Genomic DNA, 18,383 nt, shown 5'->3' with positions numbered 1-18,383 from the left:
GGAGGTCTGTGTGACATGGGAGCAGCTCCAGTGGGGCTTTGGGAGGGCGAGAGGGAGGAAGAGGAGGGCCGGGCTTTGGGATCAGGGAGGAGGAGGAGGGCTCTGGGATGAGGGCTGTGGGATGAGGGCTGTCAGCCGACACCAGGCTGTGGGATCAGGGAGGGAGGAGGGAGGAGGAAGGGGAGGGCCGGGCTCTGGGATGAGGGAGGAGGAAGAGGAGGAGGGCCGGGCTCTGGGATCAGGGCTGTCAGCCGAGGCCGGGCTGTGGATGACGGAGGAGGAAGAGGAGGGCCGGGCTCTGTGGGATCAGGGAGGAGGGCCAGGCTGTGGGAGGAGGGCTGTGGGATGAGGGCTGTCAGCCGAGGCCGGGCTCTGTGGGATGAGGGAGGAGGAGGAGGAGGGCCGGGCTCTTGGATCAGGGAGGAGGAGGAGGGCCGGGCTGTGGGATGGGGGCTGTGGGATGGGGGCTGTGGGATGAGGGCTGTGGGATGAGGGCTGTGGGATGAGGGCTGTGGGATGAGGGCTGTGGGGCCGGGCTGTGGGATGGGGGCTGTGGGATGAGGGGTGTGGGATGGGGGCTGTGGGATGAGGGCTGTGGGATGAGGGGTGTGGGATGGGGGCTGTGGGATGAGGGGTGTGGGATGGGGGCTGTGGGATGAGGGCTGTGGGATGGGGGCTGTGGGATGAGGGCTGTGGGATGGGGGCTGTGGGATGGGGGCTGTGGGATGGGGGCTGTGGGATCAGGGCTGTGGGATGAGGGCTGTCAGCCGAGGCCGGGCTCTGGGATCCGGCCCCGTCACTTCCTCTGGCGCCGGGCGCGGCGCGGGAAGCCGGACACGGGCCGGCCCTTGGGGCCCTGCTCATCCCTCTCCCGGCTGAAAACCCTCTGGAGCAGCCCCGGCTGCCCACCCAGAGCCCCACCCAGCTGTCCCCTGCCCTGCCCTTTGGGATGTCCCCGGGCCGCACAGCCGAGGTCGCGGCTGCCACCCCGAACATCGGTGTGGCCCCACACGGCTGAGAGCCCCTGTCCCCGCAAGCTGCGGAGCCCCTGAGGAAAAGCTGTGACAGCTCCGTGGGCTTTCTCTGAGGGATCAGCCTTTTCCCTGTGGGGAAGCAGGGCATGGTGACAGTCCCCCGGTCCTGTTGTGGCACACCGCTGCCCCAACAGCGATCCAGATTCACACCGGAACGTGGAGATGCCTGAGCTGGATCCCTGCAAGAGCTGGATCCCTGCAAGAGCTGGTTTGTGTATTCAGCATTTTCTGGAGGGTTCACTGTGGGAGGAACGAGGCTGCGTCTGATCTGTGTCTGCCCACGTCACAGCTTTTGTCACAGCCCCAGTGGGAACTGGCACCAGGGTGAAATACAACCCCCAAACTCAAAATCTGAGCCGAGTTTGCTGAGTCTGGTTATTCACCGTAATTATTGACGATTCTATTCACATCGAAGAGCAGTTTCAGTCTCAGAATATGAACAAGCCGCCAGGAGCCCGTCCTTACTGCAGGGGTGTCCCCAGCTGAAGGGGCTGTGGGATCCAGTGCCTGGCACTGGCACAGTCTGGGAGCTCGTGAGGAATCGCTCCCTCTGTGCCAGCATTGCTGGAAACACTTCATGGAGCCACCCCAGGGCTCCACCGCCTCTGGAGGTGGGCTGGCAGGATGGTGACCTCCTCCTTTCCTCCAGCTCAGATCTTCTGCACATAATTGCCGGGGAAAAGCCCTTCCTTGCCGTGCAGCCGGCCTTTCCACCAGCCAGAAGCATCTGGGAAGGGGACCAGAAGTCAGGTGTGGTGCCAGCACGGCAGGGAGAGGAGCTGGGCAGGGCAGGAGCCTGGTACCTTCCATCAGGATGTCGATAACGTCCCCCACGTTGAAGCTGAGCTCGTCCACGTCCTGCCCCATGTACTGGTAGAGCGCCCGGCACCGCGGCCCCTCTGCCTTGGGCTGGGCCTTGGGGCGCCGGGCCGGGGGCGGCCGCTGGCTCACGCTGCGCCGGCGCTGCATCCTGAGGGCACGAGCCATGTGGTGACACCGGGAGGGCAGGAGGGCCTGGGCTGTGCTGCTCCCTCCTGCCCGTCCTGCTGTCCCACACCCGTGGGGTGCTCCACGCCTGCAGACCCTCTGTGCTCCCAGTTCAGGGACTGGGGGAGCTGGGGCAGGAGGAGCTGTCCATCCTGCCCATCCTGAGGTGCTCTATGCCCGCAGGGGAATTCTCCCAGTGCAGGGACTGGGAGGAACTGGGGCAGGATGAGCTGTCCATCCTGCTGTCCCCCATCCATGGGATGCTTTGTGCCTGCAGACCCTCTGTGCTCCCAGTTCAGGGACTGGGGGAACTGGGGCAGGAGGAGCTGTCCATCCTGCTGTCCCCCATCCATGGGATGCTCTGTGCCTGCAGCACAGCTGGGTGCTCCCAATTCAGAGACTGGGGGAAGTGGGGCAGGAGGAGCTGCACCCTCCTGCCCATCCTGCTGTCTCTCATCCATGGGATGGATGCTCTGTGCCTGCAGATCCTCTGTGCTCCCAGTTCAGGGACTGGGAGGATTGAAGCAAGATGTGCTGCCCATCCTGCTGTCCCTCACCCACGGGATGCTCTGTGCCTGCAGGTGGGTGCTCCCAGTTCAGGGACTGGGAGGACTGCGATGCACAAGAGCCTGGGAGATGTGTCCTGCCAGCAAAGCCAGACTGCCCCACTCTGGTCCCGTCAGAGGGAAAAGCACCTCCCAGCACTGGTGGCAGTGGGAGAGGAGGATGGGGCAGGGAGAGGGATGTGGGACAGGACCTACCCGGCCACTCCCTGGTCAGGCACGTTGAGGAAGTCCATGTTGTGCTCGGATGGGGGCCGTGCCTTGGGCTGATGGCGGGCAGGCAGAGCTGTGGCCGGGGGGCCCCGTGTCTGCTTCTGGGGCATCTTGTAGGTGTCCCTCTGGGCCCGGCCATCGCCGCGGGAGATCTGGGCGCCCCCGTTCCTGCAGGCTCCTAGAACACCCCATCCCAGCAGGGTGCATTACAGGGGGGCCACGGACAGCCTGCACCCCTGGGTGTCCCCCACCCTGGTACCCCTCCTCACCTCTGGGTGCTGCTGGGGCACTTCTGGAAGGGGCTGGATGCCTGCTGCCGCCTCTGCTCTGTGCTGCCTCCTTCCTTGTGGGCTCTGGGGGGACACAAGCCCCCCGTTAGGTGACAGTCCTGAGAGCCAGCTGTAGGGGCTGTGTCGTCCCCCCATTTTTACCCTGTTCCCCAAAGGTCCCCGTGCTGCCCCATCAGCAGAGCAGAAATGGGTCCTTCCCAGGGAAGACACAAACCCCACAGGGCACACCCAGCTCACCCCAATGCTCCCAGGCCTCCAGCTGTGCCTTGTGTCCCCCCTGTGCCACCCCCCAGTGCCCTGGCACTCACTGGCATTCCTGGGGAGCCCATCCCCGATGCTGACCGTAAGGGTTTTGCCTCCAGCTTTGAGGGCGGCCACATCGCCCTGTCCTCTGATGAAGGTGACGTTGCGGGTGCCACCGCCGCCCCAGCCCTCCTTCTTCACCCGAAACTGTAGTCTGGGGGCGAGAGAAGCCATGAGGCTGCGGTGACAGGAGCCTGTCCTGCTTTGTCACCTCTCCTGGCCTCCATCCTTACGTGTCCTTGAAGGAGAGGGGCAGCTTGGAGCGGGTGATCTCCTCGAAGCGTTTGCACAGGAGACTGATCAGCTCCGTCTTGAAGATGGACTCCAAGAAATTGTCGGCATTATTCTCGTGGAGGATGAAGAAGTCGTCCTGCCTGGTGCTGGGGGAGCAACCAGGGGTGTCAGTGCCACCATGGCTGGTGCCAGCTGGGCTGGTAGGGGAATTTGGGGACCCCACTGGGCTTGGGCCCACCCCAAGGATATTTGGAGGGAGATTTAGCTGAAAAACTCCCTGGATTCTGCGAAGCATCCATGGGGAGCCTCCTCCTCAGGGCTGGATGCCCCATGGATGAGGGACTGGGGAGCACCAGGGCATGGAGAGGCTGCTGGAGGTGAGAGGGGAAGCCCAGCCATAAGGACCCACCCTGCAGAGCCCCTGTAAGGGACACACCTCAGCGAGACGCCGCTCACCGCCTGCAGCTCCACCTTCTTCTTGAGCACCTCCTTGATCTGCCCCTTCTCAGGCCCCTTCTTCACCTTCTCCCGCCCGATCAGGTAGAAGTACTTGGGGGTGAGGATGAAGTCCCGCTTGATGGGCTGGGAAAGGGCAGGAAAAAAGGGGGTGAGGGGGTTTTTCTGGGAGGCACAAGCCCCACACACGCACACACACCCCAGCCAAGGGAAGCCACCAGGAGCTGCAGCCCCAGCCCCAGGTGTGTCCTGGTACCTTGAACCTGCGGTCGTATTTGGTGATGGAGTCGGCAAAGTCGATGCGCTCCCGCTTGGCCAGGAACTGGCGCAGCTCGGGCCGCTCCTCCATGCCCAGGTAATCCCCCACGAAATTCCTGTTGATGCTGTTCCTTCGCCGCTCCTTGAAGTTGTAGAGGATGCTGGCGGCTGGGAGGGAGCCCAGAGAGGGGCAGGTCGGACATGGCTCTGTGCTGGTGGCTCAGAGCCCCCCTGAACCAACTGTGGGAGCTGTCACACGGATCATGGCAGCAAAGGGGGGGCTTGTTTCATGCCCAGGTGCTTGAGCTTGGCTGGCTTTGAAACCCATTAACTGCCCTCAATAAACCTTGTGCTGTGGGGGGAGAGGGATGGACCCAGCTGTTTTCTGGTTTTTCCTCTTTGATTTTTTTCTGTGTGCTTGAAAGGGTGGGAAAACCCTTGATGGGGTCAGGCAGAGACCACTGGCTTGTCCCACCCTTCTCCCAACACTGACTCCCAACTACTCCCCCCCATCCCTGTGCAGGCCATGAAGTGCAGAGTGAGACAGTGCAAGGATCTCAGGGCTGGAAACAGGAGCAGGAAATCTGTGCTGTCCTTTCAGAGTGGGAAAAGACTCCCAACAACTCATGGGCCACTTCCTCCATCACCTAATCACCATTAGTGCCATGATTAGGAGCCAAGCTGCTGCTCTGCCAGCCGGGCTGTCCCAGTGAAAGGTGCCAGTGTCCCTGTCCCTGCCCAGCCTTACCCTCCTCTCTCATCTGCTCGTATTTGCGGATGGCGATGTGCCGGCGCCACGCCTTCTGGATCACCCGGGCGAAGCTGTCAAACTTCCTCTCTCGCATCTCCTCGAGCAGGAAGAGCTGGGAGGGACAGGCAGTGCTGAGCCAGGACACCCCAAACCCTCCCCAGCGATGCCCAGCCACGGGCAGTGTCCCCCAGTGTGGAGTCCTTCGAATCCCTCGGGGGAGTTGCCAGGGTCTTGCCCTGGAAGGATGGACCATAGTCTTCCCTGCCTAGGCTGAAAGAAAGCCCTCCCCCATGGTGCCTTGCACACTGTGGTCTGCCTGATCTCTCCCCATGCCCCTGGTTCTCCTGGTTTCTCCTTTTCCTGTTTCCCTGTTGGTTGTGGCATCCCTGGTGACTGGCCCCGTTTTCCCTATAGGTCACTGACCTTTGCCCTGCCCCTTGTACCCTCCCGTGCTGCTCTCAGACCATTGGTTTCTGACCCCTGTTTAGGCCTGTGCACAGCACATGGCCAGGTCTTTGTTCCTGATTTTCCTTAGGTGCCAGGAAAAAACCTCGCTGGAGCTGATAATACAAAGGCCCTTCTTGCCTCTCTTTACTGAACTCGCTGTGGTGTGTATGTGTGAGATGTGTGAGCTTGGCTGCTTTGCCTGAATTCCCCCCAAGTGGCTTTTCCACAGGAGATGCTTATTGGGATACAGGTAGCAGCTCCAGCATTAAAAAGCTACACCCCAGGGGTCAGGGCCACCCACCGACTCGGGGTTCTTGACGAACACCTTGCTCTGGCCCATCTGGTACTGGTCTGGGTCCATGTTGACCGAGCGCAGCAGGTGCTGCACCCCTTGGCGCTCGTCCCCGCGCCACGACGGCCACGTCTCGGGGGTGAGGATGGCATAGCTGTGGGGAGAGATCAGGGTCACAGAACCCACAATGGTTTGCGTTGGAAGGGCTCTTAAAGCCCATCCCGTGCCACCCCTGCCATGGGCAGGGACACCTTCCACTGTCCCAGGCTGCTCCAAGCCCTGTCCAGCCTGGCCTTGGACACTGCCAGGGATCCAGGGGCAGCTGCTCTGGGCACCCTGTGCCAGGGCTTCACCACCCTCACAGGGAACAATTCCATCCCATTATCCCATCCAACCCTGCCCTCTGGCAGTGGGAAGCCATTTCCTGTGTCCTGTCTCTCCATCCCTTATCCCAAGTCCCTCTCCATCTCCCTTTAGTCCCTGGAAGAGGCTCTAAGGTCTTGCCGAAGCCTTCTCTTCTCCAGGTGAACACTCCCAGCTCTCTCCACCTGTGAAGCTGCACCAGGGCCTCCCCACCCTCACAGGGAGGAATCTCCTCCTGCCGAGGTGCTGTGGGATCTGCCAGCCCCACGCCAGTGGCCGCTCACCGTTGCAGGAACTTGTGGAAGAGGCGGCGGTAGGCGAATCCCGCCCGGCGCACCCGGATGTTCTCCTTCAGCCCCAGGTACTCCACCTGGTGCTTCACCCTGTGCAGCAGGGAGGGACAATGTGGGATGACAGCTTAGGAGGGGACATAAAGGTACACCTAAAGATGACAATGTCCCCCCACTTATACTTCCCGAGGTTTGTGGACAGCTTGGAGGGACCAGCCCAGGGTGGCAGGTTTTTGGAGGAAAGCTGGTCCTGGCCAAATCTCCACGGCCATGTCCAGTTCCCTGGGCTCTGTGGGCTCCCTGTTACCTGCTCTCCTCCCAGTCCCGGGGTTTCTTGGTCTCGTTGGGTTTGATGCAGCGGATGTAGTGTGGGGTGCACTTCATGAGGGTGTTCACCAGGTCGTTGGCCTGTTTCTGGTGCAAGGATCGACCTCTGTAGTATCAAAGGGGGTGGTGGGAGCACCGCCCCTGCCACCGCCCCAGAGGCAGCTACTGCTCTGCAGCCCATGGGACACACCTTGATTTTGGAGCCCGCGGTGGTCGGTCGTCCCTTTTTGTCAGAATCAAGTTTTTCTGGGAAAAGCATCCGGATGAAACCGCTGGAAGGGAGGTGACAGTCCCCAGGTGAGAGCTGCCAGGCTCCTCAGGCTCAGCATGGCCTGGGCTGGGGCCAGCTCCAGCTCTGCCTTTTGCCACTGGGAAATCCTCTACTGTGGGGCTGTCCCTCCTGTCTGAGCAGGAGCAGGAGCAGGAGCAGGAGCAGGAGCAGGAGCAGGAGCAGGAGCAGAGCTGGTGGATGATCCCACTCTGCCCAGCCCTGCAATCCTGGGATGCCCCTAGTGCCCCGGGGCCATGCAGGACTGAGCACCCCAAGCTGTGACGCCCACAAAGGCAGGACCAGCCTTTCAGATGTGGATGTTGAGGACTCTGCCCTTTCCCCCAGCCCTTTTGGGGTGCCCCAGGTGGCCAGCACTGCCAGACTCACTATTCACTGCTCTGCATGAGCTCGATCAGGTCAGTGAAGAGCACATCCCGGTTGCGCTCGCAGAAGCCGTTCACATCATAGGACACCTGAGGACAGGAGGGGTCTCAGCTGCGGTGGGTGGGGCTGTAGGGTGCAGGGTACGGGGTTTGGGGTGCCCTACCCACCTTGCCAGCGTAGTGGTGGATGACAAAGCCTGAGTTCCAGCTGTTGAAGTGCTCGTGGGTGCCCACGGCCGCCTGCAGCTTCTGCAGCAGGGTCTGGTCGGCGCCCTCGCCCGTGGCGTGCATGGTGGCACACACGTCATCCAGGACACTCATGATCCCAGGAGGGTTCTGGGACAGGGAAGAGGAAGCCATGGGTGGGGCAGGGCCCAATCCTGCACCTGGTCACAGCTGCTTCATGCTGAGCCACAGCTTAGAGCTGGTGCCCTCGCATGCGTGCTGGAAGTGTCCAGGGCCAGGCTGGATGGAGCTTGGAGCACCCTGGGATAGTGGAAAATGTCCCTGCCCATGGCAGGGAGTGGGACAAGATGGTCTTTAAGGTTCCTGCTAACCCAAACCAGTCTGGGATTCTCTGCTTCTGGGCAGGACCAGCTTTTGCCACCTCAACAATCCACCCAGCCCCTGTCTCTGGGTGCCTCTGCTCCCCAGAAAGCCTCCCCAGCAGAGGGGCCCCACTCACCAGCTTGTTCTCTATCAGGTCACACACCACCTTGTTGTTGAAGTACTGGATCTGTGTCCACTTGATGCCCTCCTGCACATACTCCTCCTGGGGAAGCACAGGGAGAGTTGGGTGGGCCCCGAGCCCCTGGGATGTGCTGCAGACCCCCTGCTCCAGCTGTGCTCTGGGGAGGAAGGGGGTGCAGGAATTGGGGTGCTGGCACAGCCCCACAACCTCCAGCCCAGCCCTCTGTACCTGCTCTGCCTTTAGGGTCAGCTCAATGAAGATCTGCTGCAGCTTCTCATTCACAAAGTTAATGCAGAACTGCTCAAAGCCGTTTCTCTGCATGGAAAGATGGAAGAGAAAATGTGTTGAGTTGTCTTCTCCTCCTCTGGCTCATGGGGGAGACCCCAACCAGTAATGCTTGGTGCTACTCCAGGGACCCTTCTCGGGGCCAGCTGATCCAGGTGCTGTCTTTGCTGTGGGAGCAGGGCAGGACATTCCCAGCCAGGCTCCCAGAGCACAGCCACACACACCTGGAATATCTCGAAGCCGTAGATGTCCAGCACGCCCACGCTGTACTCCTCATATGGCTTCTGCATTGCCCGGTTGATGGACTGCAGGGACAGAGGGGACAAGGTGGGGACAGGGTGGTGAGATTGGCTGTCTCCTGGAGCAGGGGGTGACCATCCCCTCTGAGGAGCCCCACACACCTCCACAAGGAAGTCAAAGACGCGGGCGTAGAGCCCCTTGGCCAGGGCGTCCCGGGTGTAGGCTGCCTGCTCCACATTGAGGGTGACGGTGATGGACTCGGAGCGCCCGCCCCACTTGCTGTCCATTTTCCTGCTGGTGACCTTCTCGTTGAGGCGCTCCTGGTCGACCCCCAGCAGGTAGGCAGGGAAGGCCAGGGCTGGGCAGAGTGGGGCTGGTCAGGGCTGTGGCCTCCCCACCTGGCTCTGGCCACGGTTGAAACCCTCAGCCCCATCCAAATGTGAAGGACAGCAGTGGGACAGTGACAGGGGACATGGGATGGGTCCTTCCTCTCCCAAAGTGACACCTGGCATCTGCCCCCTGGCTAATCCAGCTCTGGCTGAGCCATTTGTTTGCTGTCTCAGTTTCCCCATGTCTAACCTGGGGAAGGTGCTGGTTCTGCTTCCCTCCTCTGCCAGGGGATTTGTGACACAGCCAGTTTGCTACTCATTCCCGAGGGCCCCTGGGACCACCCCCCTGTCCCCTGGAGCCCCTTGGCCACTCACAGTCAGCGTTCTCCACCCGGGCATAGTTGCCCTCCTCACGGAAGCTGATGTTGCCCAGGTGCAGGATCCCGGCCACGATCTGCAGCACCAGCTGCTGGTCCTCGCCGCGGATGCCGATGACCTGCATGGCGTTCTGGGGGTGCACAAACCCCCTGAGCCCCTGCCCAGCCCCAGAGCTTTTGGGGACTCTCCTCCCTCCCTCCCTCCCAGGCACTCACCATGGTCTCGTGGAAGTCGCTGCGGTCATCTGTGCCCTCCACCTGGTAGGTGTCAGTCTGGTTCAGGTAGAAGTAATAATCTGGGCTCATGATGCCCAAATTCTGCCGCTGCTCTTGGGATGCCCCTTGGATGAGCTGGAAGGGGGACAGGGGGCTGTGGTCACCCAGCTCCTGGTCCCCTCCTGCAGCCTGGTGGCTCCAGGCTACCCCCATACCTGATAGTAGATGTGGAAATTCCGCTCACACTCGTTCTGGCTCACCACACGCGACTTCTCCAGCAGGAAGTTGGAGATCTTGCCCCCGTCGGGTTCTCCGCCTCGGCTGAACTGGATCTCAAAGTATTTTCCCTGCTCCAACAGAGATCCCACTCATGATCTCAGAGCCCTGGCCATGCCTCAAGGGATCCCTCATTGCCCCCAAACCCTTCCCCACCAGACCAGGAGCTTTGCTGGCATCTGCAGCCCCTGGGGAAGAGTTTATGGGTTCTGTGGAGACCTCATTGCTCCCTAAACTGCCAAAGGGAGGCTGGAGCCAAGTGGGGTTGGTCTCTTCTCCCAGGTAACAGGATGACAGGAAATGGCCTCACATTGCCTCAGGGGAGATTTACATTGGATATAAGGAAAAATGCCTTCACTGCAAAGGTGGTCAGGCACTGGAACAGACTGTGGAGGAGTCACCATCCCTGGGACGATTTAAAAGCTGTGTGGACGTGGCACCTGGGGACATGGCCCCTTGGTGGCCTTGGAAATGCTGGGGGAATGGTAGGACTTGATCTTAAAGGTCAGCTTTCCAACCCAGCTGGTTCAGTGGTTCTGCTGCAGTGCTGACCCCTGAACCTGCCCTACAACTTACAAAGCGGCTGGAATTGTTGTTCCGGACAGTTTTGGCATTTCCAAAGGCCTCCAGCAGCGGGTTGGACTGCAGGATGATGTCCTTCACATGCTGGGGACAGAGGAGGGGAGGGCTCAGCACAGCTGTGTCCCACTCCAGGCCTGGGGACAGACCTGAGGCTTTGCATGTCCCCAGGCCTGGAGTGGCTGCCCCGTGTGTCACCATCAGCCAGGGGGACTGGGGGCCGGGGTGGTGAGGATCAGATGGGAGGTGAAATGATGAGTGGCAGGGGGGACAACAGACCTACCTGGACTTTCTCCCCACCCCCAGACACTTTGGAGATGTAGCCCATGATGTATTTTGCTGCCACTGTTTTCCCGGCTCCACTTTCCCCACTGTGCAAATGGCAAAACAGAGGAGATGTGAAATGGCCCCACCAGAGACACCCATCCTGGGCGCTGTGGGGTGGGTCCTGGAGCAGGGCCAGGGGATGACAGCAAGTTTTAGGGACTGTGGCCACTCCCTTGGATGGGGCTGCCCAGGGGTGTCAGTGTGAGCAGAGTGTGGCTCGGCGAGGAGCTGCTCCAGGAGATGTCAGATTTCTTGTCACCGGATTTAGAAGTGGAGGAGGGGGACTTGGGAGCCTCAGAGGGAAGTTTCGGACCTTGCCCCACATCCTGACCATTTCCCTTGCAACACTGCCCTGGAGAGCTGCATTGCACAAGGCTCTGTCCCTGCCTGGGACGTCCCTGGTCACAGCCTTGTGGCCCTGGGGGTCCCTCCAAACACCCTGGGGCCCAGGAGCCAACCCTTCAGCCACCTCTTAGCTGGGGAGAAGGGGTGGAGGGGACAGATGTCCCCAGGGGCAGTGACACCCCAGCTGTGCCCCGGTGTCCCCCAGTACCTGATGATGACACACTGGTTCTCGCCGTCGATCAGCATGTTCCGGTACATGTTGTCAGTCAGGGCGTAGATATGGGGAGGATTTTCATACTGGGCCTGACCAGGGGACAGGGACAGCGGGGCTGAGCACAGGGCAGCCCCCAGCTGCCCTCCCCAAACCCTCTTAACTTGCCCACAGGGGAACCAGCCTCTTCACACTGACCCCAAACAGAGGACAAGGACAGCAGTGCTGGGCACAGAGCAACCCCCAGCTCCCCAAATCCCCCTCACCCTGCCCATGTGGGAATCAGCCTCTTCCCACAAACACCAGCTCATCAGCAGCGTGGCTGGTGTTTTCCAGCTCTCCCCTCCTCCTTGGGAAGCTCGCTGGGGCAGAGCCACTCCGGCTGCATTTTACCATGTTTGGGTTTCTTTAGTGTGCATTTCTGAGCTGAATCCCCCAGGAATGTGGATTTGCTGCTGGGTCTCCTGTTGGGAGCACTGACCCCTGCAGCAGCCAAGGGGCTGTGGAGGATGTGGACCCTCAGGGGACGCCCCCCGGGGACTTTGCACAGAATTAATTTGCCCCGATTGCCCCCGGGGCAGCCTCACCGCGCCCTGGTACAGCTCGATCTCGCGGTCGGTGAAATACGGCATCTGCTTGAATGGGTTCACGGAGATCAGCACGGGCCCGATGTAGGTCTGGGCAGCAGGTCAAGGGCCGTGTGTCCTTCCCGTGTGCCCCTTCCCCACTGCCCAATCCCACCCCGGAGGCAGTGATGGGGTCCCTGCCACGAGGGTTTCCAGCTTGGCACAGGCAGAGCTGCTCTCTGCCCTGACCTGGGGCACTCCCGGAGCTTCCTCAGCCCTGGAGTGTGCTCGGCAGTGTGAGGGGTGCAGGAGCATCTCCTCAATTCCCTGGGCTGAAGATCGGCTCCAAAAGCTTCTCCAGCAGCCCTGGAATCCACCCTCTGCTCACGCCCCATTTGCGGCTTTTCCAGCAGGAACCCATCCTGATTTTACATCCAGGGAAACTGAGGCACGAAGAGGAGAGAAACGGCAGCTCCTGCCTTTCTCTGCCCACCAGCCATTCCGCTGCCCTTCCTGCACCATCCCCAAGTCACTCAGTGAGGGCAGGGCCATGGAAAAGCAGGGAATTGCACCTGGAAATGGTGCAGGATGGGGATGAGCTCCCAGCTGGGAGAGGAGATGGAGGTTGCAGATGAAGCCCTGCAGGTGGGGTTATCCCAAGCTTTTGATGTCCTATTTGTGTCCCACCTGCCAGTGGGGCAGGGGGAGAGCGGCCAAAGGGCAGCAAGAGGGAGCTTTTCTGGGAAATGCAGAAGCTTGGGATGTTGAGTCATGACTGGACTGGAGCCCTGCGTGCAGCAGCACAGAAAAAAAGGAAGAGAGAGGCTGCGTGGGGTATTGTTCCCCTCAAAAAAAAAAAACAAAAAAAAAAAACAAACCCAAACCAAATCAAAAAACCCAAAACAGCCAGCCCCAAACCAAGCCCCAAACGCATGTAAAGGCTCGGGGTGTGGGGAGCGGCGGCTGAGTCACAGCCGGGACAGCATCGCCTTGTAAGGACAGGGCCACCTCTCATGGGGAAATGGAGCGGTGTGGGCAGGAGCCCCAGCCCCTCTGAGCCCTCCCCGTGCCCTGCGGTGCCCCTCGGGCTCTGCTCCTTGTCCCCAGCAGGGCCAGCCCTGCGGAGCAGGAGCGCTGCCAGGGCACCGAGCTGGCCGCAGGCAGGGATGGGGTGAGCAGGGCAAGGCTTGGGGACACGTCCCTGTCCTCCCCCAGAGCTGTGGTGCTCAGCAGTGCCAGCTCGGCGGTGGCAGCAGGGAGCTGGGGCAGCTGCGTGTCCCCTCCGCTGGGATGGTGTCCCCGGTGTCCCCGGCACCGCTGGGGACCAGGGCTGGCACCTCCTGCCTGTACCTGCAGGGATGCTCCTGCTCCATCCAGCGTTTGCCTGGATTTGTGGGGGTTCAGAGCAGCCAGGACGTGCTGTGGGCATGGCTGGGGGTGGGTGACAGCAACAGGGGACAGTGGTCACTGCTGCCACCTCGGTCACAGGCAGTGTGCAGGAGCAGCGAGAGGTGAGGGGCTTTGCTCGGGGCTTTGTGGCTACAAATGAAGGAGCACAGTGGGTTCTGTGGCGTGGCAGGACGGGGTTTGGTTGTTGTGTCTCTGCCGAGCTCAGCTCAGCTTGGGAACGGCGACATTCCCGTCCCAATCCTGTCCCCGCAGGGCACGGGACACGCTGCACGCACTGGGACAGCTCCAGTTCATCCCAGGCCCTGACAAAGCCTTGAAGGCCATCCCTACTGCTCCCCGGGCCTGGCCCCACCGCCTGGGGAAGGATACGAAGATGAAATCATCCATGAAACGCTTCTTGAGGTTCTCCACGATGGCCTCCTCGGAGATCTTGGACAGCAGCACCATGTCGTCCACGCCGCTCTGCTTGACATTGTGGCTCTGCCAGTGGAAGCGCTCCTTGCTGCCCTGAAGGGACGGGGACACAGCCACTGTGCCGGGGCCACCTCCTGCCACCAGGGCTGGCTGTGACCCCCCGAGGTGCCAATGACTGGGACTTGTCCCCGGCTCAGCTGTCCCTCCAAACTTCGTGGTGCAGAGGGAGGGGTTTGGCCAAGCCGAGAACTCGCACAGCTCGAAATTCAGCTCTCTGGGGCTTGTCCCCACCCTCTGGGTGCCTCCTCACCTCCTGGCACCCGCAGAGGAGCAGATGGGACCTGCCCCAGCCCCGCTGCTCCTCACCCAGGCCAATGAAGCACTAACAAAGCTGTTGATGCACAGACTGATAATGAGGCAGAACAACGCAGGGGAAGGGTGGTGGTGGTGGCATCCTCTGCACCCCACATCCTCCTTGCAGCACCGGGCCCCTGTTCCCCTTCCTCCTGGCCCGGGAGATGCCAGCACCCTCTGCTCAGCTGTCCCCAACTCCCCCAGCTCTGTCCTGGGGACAGCAGCAGAGCTGGGCTGTGATTTCAGCCCTTGTGGGGTGAACCCTGGGCTGGGAGAAGGGGATTTCATCATGCAGAACCCACCCACAGGCCTCCCCCTGCCCTCGCTGTCCCCACAGACAAGCTGGGCACAGCTGTGGTGCCCCGTGGGCCCCGGCACAGTGCCCAGGAGGGGACGCCCTGTGGGGACCGCTCTGTGGCTCCTCTTTCCTCATGCCCGCGGTTCCTCTTTCACCCCCCGTGCTCCTGTCACCGATTTCACTTCTCTCCCATCAGCCCTGGCCTCTTTCCATTTCCCTTTTCTTCTTCTCTTCCCCTTTTGCTTGATTTTCCTGCTGGTTCTCAAGATTTCAGGGCTCTGTGTCCCGACGCCTTTGCAGGCTCCTGGCAGCCTCTCATTTTCTTTGGGTGTCCCCAGCCCCTCACAGCCACCCTGGGGTGTCTGTCACAGTGCTGCTCCCCTGCCCACCTCTCTCCTCACTGGACTCTGCAACCCCAAACATCCCCTGTGCCCCCTCTCCAAACCTCAAATGTAAGTCAAGCCCGTGTAGCTGCTGAAGGGGTTTTTGGCTCTGTTGTCCCACCACCTTTTTGTGGGGTGCACAGAGCTGGGTCAGCTCAGGGGGTCCAGGGCTTCTCACACAGCCTGAAATCACCCAGGAAGCTTCTCCTCTTCCTCCTGGGCCTTTTCCTTGCCTTCGTCCTAATATCCCCTAGGAAATCCAGCTGGATAAACACAGGCAGGCTCAGCCATCCTCTCCAGTCACTGTGGTGTCACTCAGGGAGCTGCCAGGGACCCCAGGAGCTGCCCAGCTTCACCCCAACCTGCCCCAAACCCTGGGCTTCAGGAGAAGGGTTGGGAAGAGCCCATGGGCAGCCAAACACCTCTGTGCCCTGTCCCCATCACCCCAAACCTGCTGGTACAGGCACCCTGGGCTCCTGATTGAGACCAAATTAAGGCAAAAGGAGCATTTCCTGCAGTGAGAGAGAGCTCAAAGGCGGTGAGCTGAGACCCGGAGATTCTCCTTCAGGCACATGACTTCTCAGAGCTCTCAGTGGGGAGAGGTGTCTTCACTCCTCTTCCTCTGGGCCAGCTCAGGGGCTTTCCTGCTCTGCTGGGGCACCTGCTGCAGCCCAGCTGTGAGAAAAACACCAGCTCAAGGTGCTAAATGAAAGGTTTGTCCTGGAGACCTGCAGAGCTCTGGCTGTTCCTGCCTGGCTCCCCTGAGCGTGTCACAGAGGGTTTGCAGGGCCAGGGCTCACTCAAAATTCAGGTTAAATTAGGCTAAAATCAGGATGAAGAGGAATTAAGATCCCTTAAAGCCCTGGTATTGTCCCAGCTCGGTGCCCAGAGAGCTCCCATGGGACAGAGCTGTAGGTGACATCCCTGTGAGGAGTGGGGACACAAGTGAATTTGCTTTCAGAGGTTTGGGGTAGCATTTTGTCCTTCCCCTGCTCTGCCCTGTCCCCTCTGTCCAGTCCCCTCCTCTGCCCCAGGCCAAAGCTGCCCAGAGAAGGACACCTGGCCCAAGCCATTCCATCCTCATGCCAAGCAGGGAGAAGCTTTTGTCCCCTCTCCATCTCCCAGGTGCCCTTTGCAGCGCCTGTGCATGAGGGACTTTGCTCCAAAGGTGGCAGGTGACACCTGAGGAGCCCCTCAGCACCCCCAGTTATGGGACAGGCACTGTCCCCACCCTGTGCACGGGGCCAGGATGCTCCTGACGCTCACACAGGATCTCTGGGCAGGAAGGGGAGCAGCCCTGTGGCAGCACATAAAAAAACACCGTGTTGTCTTCAAAGCTGCGGTCTAAACCACAAAAACCCTGCAGCCCTGAGCAAGGAGCAGACACAGCCTGAGTTGGCACCTTTGGAGTTGAGATAGGCCAAGCCCAAATGCACCAACACCTTAAAACCACCGGCAGCTGCGAGGAGCAGGATGTTTGTCACATCCCTGTCCCAGCCAGGCACAGGCAGGAGCTGGGGATGGGACTGGCCCTGGAGCTGGGCCTGACAGCGTCAGGATCACAGCTGCAGAGTCCTTTTGTCCTCCACCCACAGAACTGCTTCAGGTGGCAAGGAGGGGATGGTGCAAATGTCTTTGGGGACAGCATCTGGGCAGCCTGTTGGAGGTGACAGCCACAAGTGTGGGTGGCAGAAGGTTTATTTGCAGCCTGGCCACTGGCCCCTTCCTGTCTGGGGACAGACAGCATCACCCCAAGGGACACAGGAAGCAGAGCTGAGAACTGTAGCAGCTCTTTACCCCATGTCTGAGCATCTTCCTAATTTTGAGAGCTTTCTTCTTCCTCTTCTGCCTCCAGATCAACTTCCAAAAGTGGCTGCTGCCCCCTCTGCAGCCCCTGTCCCCTGCAAGGCCTGACCATGGGCATCAGCACCCAGAGGGTCCCTCCTGGCCAGGGGCATGTGGCTGCCACCCCTCTGCCCCACCAGCACCACCAGTGCTGGCACCAGCAGCACCAGTGGGAACACAAAATTGTCCCCTGGGTACCACGGCAGTGACAGCAAAATCCAAACCTCTCTGTGTCAGCACAGACCCATCCCCATCCCCTGGCTGTCCCCACCCTATCCTGGGGGACACCAGCCCCCAGCACCCCACACCCATCCCAGTGCCTCACCCAGCCCTGTCCCCAAGCTGGGAACACTGTCCCCTCTGCAGCAGGGACAGGGGCCAGGCCGCTGGCACCTCCCAAAGCAGCAAGGGAGCAGGTTTGGTACAGGGGAGGGCAGGGCTGAGGTTGCCCTGAGGTGGCAGGAGTAGGAGGTGACACCCAGGGTGGCCCGAGGGGAGCAGGGTGGGTCCCCAGGTGGGCCCTGCTGGCACTCACCATGCTGTCCCTGTGTCCCTCCCCAGGCAGAGGTGCTCGGGGCTCCTGTCACCAGCGGCCCGGGGCCATCCCTGAGCACTCGGGTTTTGCCTCTTTGCTGTAACATCGATTGTGACGAATTTGCTTTCCCTCCCACTTCCTCATTTACACCCTTCTGGGGGTGGAGAGGACAACGGCAGCTTTGCTGCTGGGAGACTTGGGGGTGGCTCTGCCCAGGGTGTCCCCACCTCTGCTGCTGCTGGGTGTCCCTGTGCTGGGTGAGGGAGAGGATGCTGGACAGAACCTGGCAGGGATGCTCAGAGCCTCGGTGACCTTTCCCCTCACTCTGTGGTGACAGTCGGATGTCACTTGTGCGGAGGTGATCAGACAGTGCTTGGATGTGGTTTTAGGAGCAAATTGCTCTTGGTTGCTGCATTTTTATTTTTTTTCCCCTCCCAGGTGTTTTAAATAAAAGAGGTCCCACTTGAGGTGCAGAGAAAAGGGGAGTTGCTGCAGGAAGCTGAGGCCTGAGACAGTTCTTGGCCACCCTGTCCCCACTGTCCCCTGCAGAGTTACAGAATGGTCTGGGTTCAAAGGGACCTTAAAGATCCTCTCATTCCATCCCTGCCATGGCAGGGACACCTTCCACTGTCCCAGGCTGCTCCAAGCCCTGTCCAGCCTGGCCTTGGGCACTGCCAGGGATCCAGGGGCAGCCACAGCTGCTCTGGGCACCCTGTGCCAGGGCCTCCCCACCCTCACAGCCAACAATTCCTTCCCAATGTCCCATCCAGCCCTGCCCTCTGGCAGTGAAGCCATTCCCTGTGTCCTGTCCCTCCATCCCTTGTCCCAGTCCCTCTCCAGCTCTCCTGGAGCCCCTTTAGGCCCTGCAAGGGGCTCGGAGCTCTCCCTGGAGCCTTCTCTTCTCCAGTGAACACCCCCAGCCCTCCCAGGCTGTCCCCAGAGCAGAGGGGCTCCAGCCCTTGGAGCAGCTCTGGGGCCTCCTCTGCACTGGCTCCAGCAGCTCCACGTCCTCCTGATGTTGTTCCCCAGGGCTGGGGCAGCTCTGCAGGTGGGCTCTCACCTGAGTGGGGCAGAGGGGCAGAATCTCCCCTCCCCTGCTGGCCAGTGCAGCATCACCAACATCGGGGGTTGTGTGATGGGGGAAATTGTTTCTCCATGTCTTAAAGCAGCTCTGGGTCAATCCCCACCTCTCCAACCTGCTCTGATCCCCAGGGAAAACCCTCCCCTGCTTCCAAACCCC

The 18,383-nt window shown here is 60.8% G+C and overlaps 1 protein-coding gene across 1 annotated transcript; it reads right to left on the bottom strand.

The window, feature by feature from the left end:
* Positions 1 to 1,395: 1,395 nt before the first annotated feature.
* On the bottom strand, positions 1,396 to 17,247 carry MYO1F (myosin IF). The gene is made up of 28 exons (XM_066336299.1): positions 17,144 to 17,247; positions 13,684 to 13,821; positions 11,926 to 12,015; positions 11,336 to 11,430; positions 10,739 to 10,826; positions 10,453 to 10,542; positions 9,816 to 9,947; positions 9,601 to 9,735; positions 9,383 to 9,515; positions 8,840 to 9,036; positions 8,663 to 8,743; positions 8,382 to 8,468; positions 8,148 to 8,234; positions 7,631 to 7,798; positions 7,467 to 7,552; positions 6,999 to 7,080; positions 6,789 to 6,895; positions 6,476 to 6,574; positions 5,838 to 5,982; positions 5,087 to 5,201; positions 4,337 to 4,506; positions 4,061 to 4,206; positions 3,624 to 3,770; positions 3,396 to 3,544; positions 3,067 to 3,150; positions 2,783 to 2,975; positions 1,838 to 2,004; positions 1,396 to 1,761 (listed from the first exon to the last, which is right to left on the bottom strand). The coding sequence occupies exons 1-28, from the start codon at positions 17,144 to 17,146 to the stop codon at positions 1,685 to 1,687; spliced, it is 3,291 nt and encodes a 1,096-aa protein (XP_066192396.1). The 5' UTR covers positions 17,147 to 17,247; the 3' UTR covers positions 1,396 to 1,684.
* Between the last annotated feature and the right edge of the window lie 1,136 nt (positions 17,248 to 18,383).

This window comes from Sylvia atricapilla, chromosome 26, assembly GCF_009819655.1.
Source record: "Sylvia atricapilla isolate bSylAtr1 chromosome 26, bSylAtr1.pri, whole genome shotgun sequence".
Lineage (NCBI taxonomy): Eukaryota > Metazoa > Chordata > Aves > Passeriformes > Sylviidae > Sylvia > Sylvia atricapilla.
Note: the sequence above shows the minus strand (reverse complement) of the source record. Positions and strands in the feature narration are given on the sequence as shown.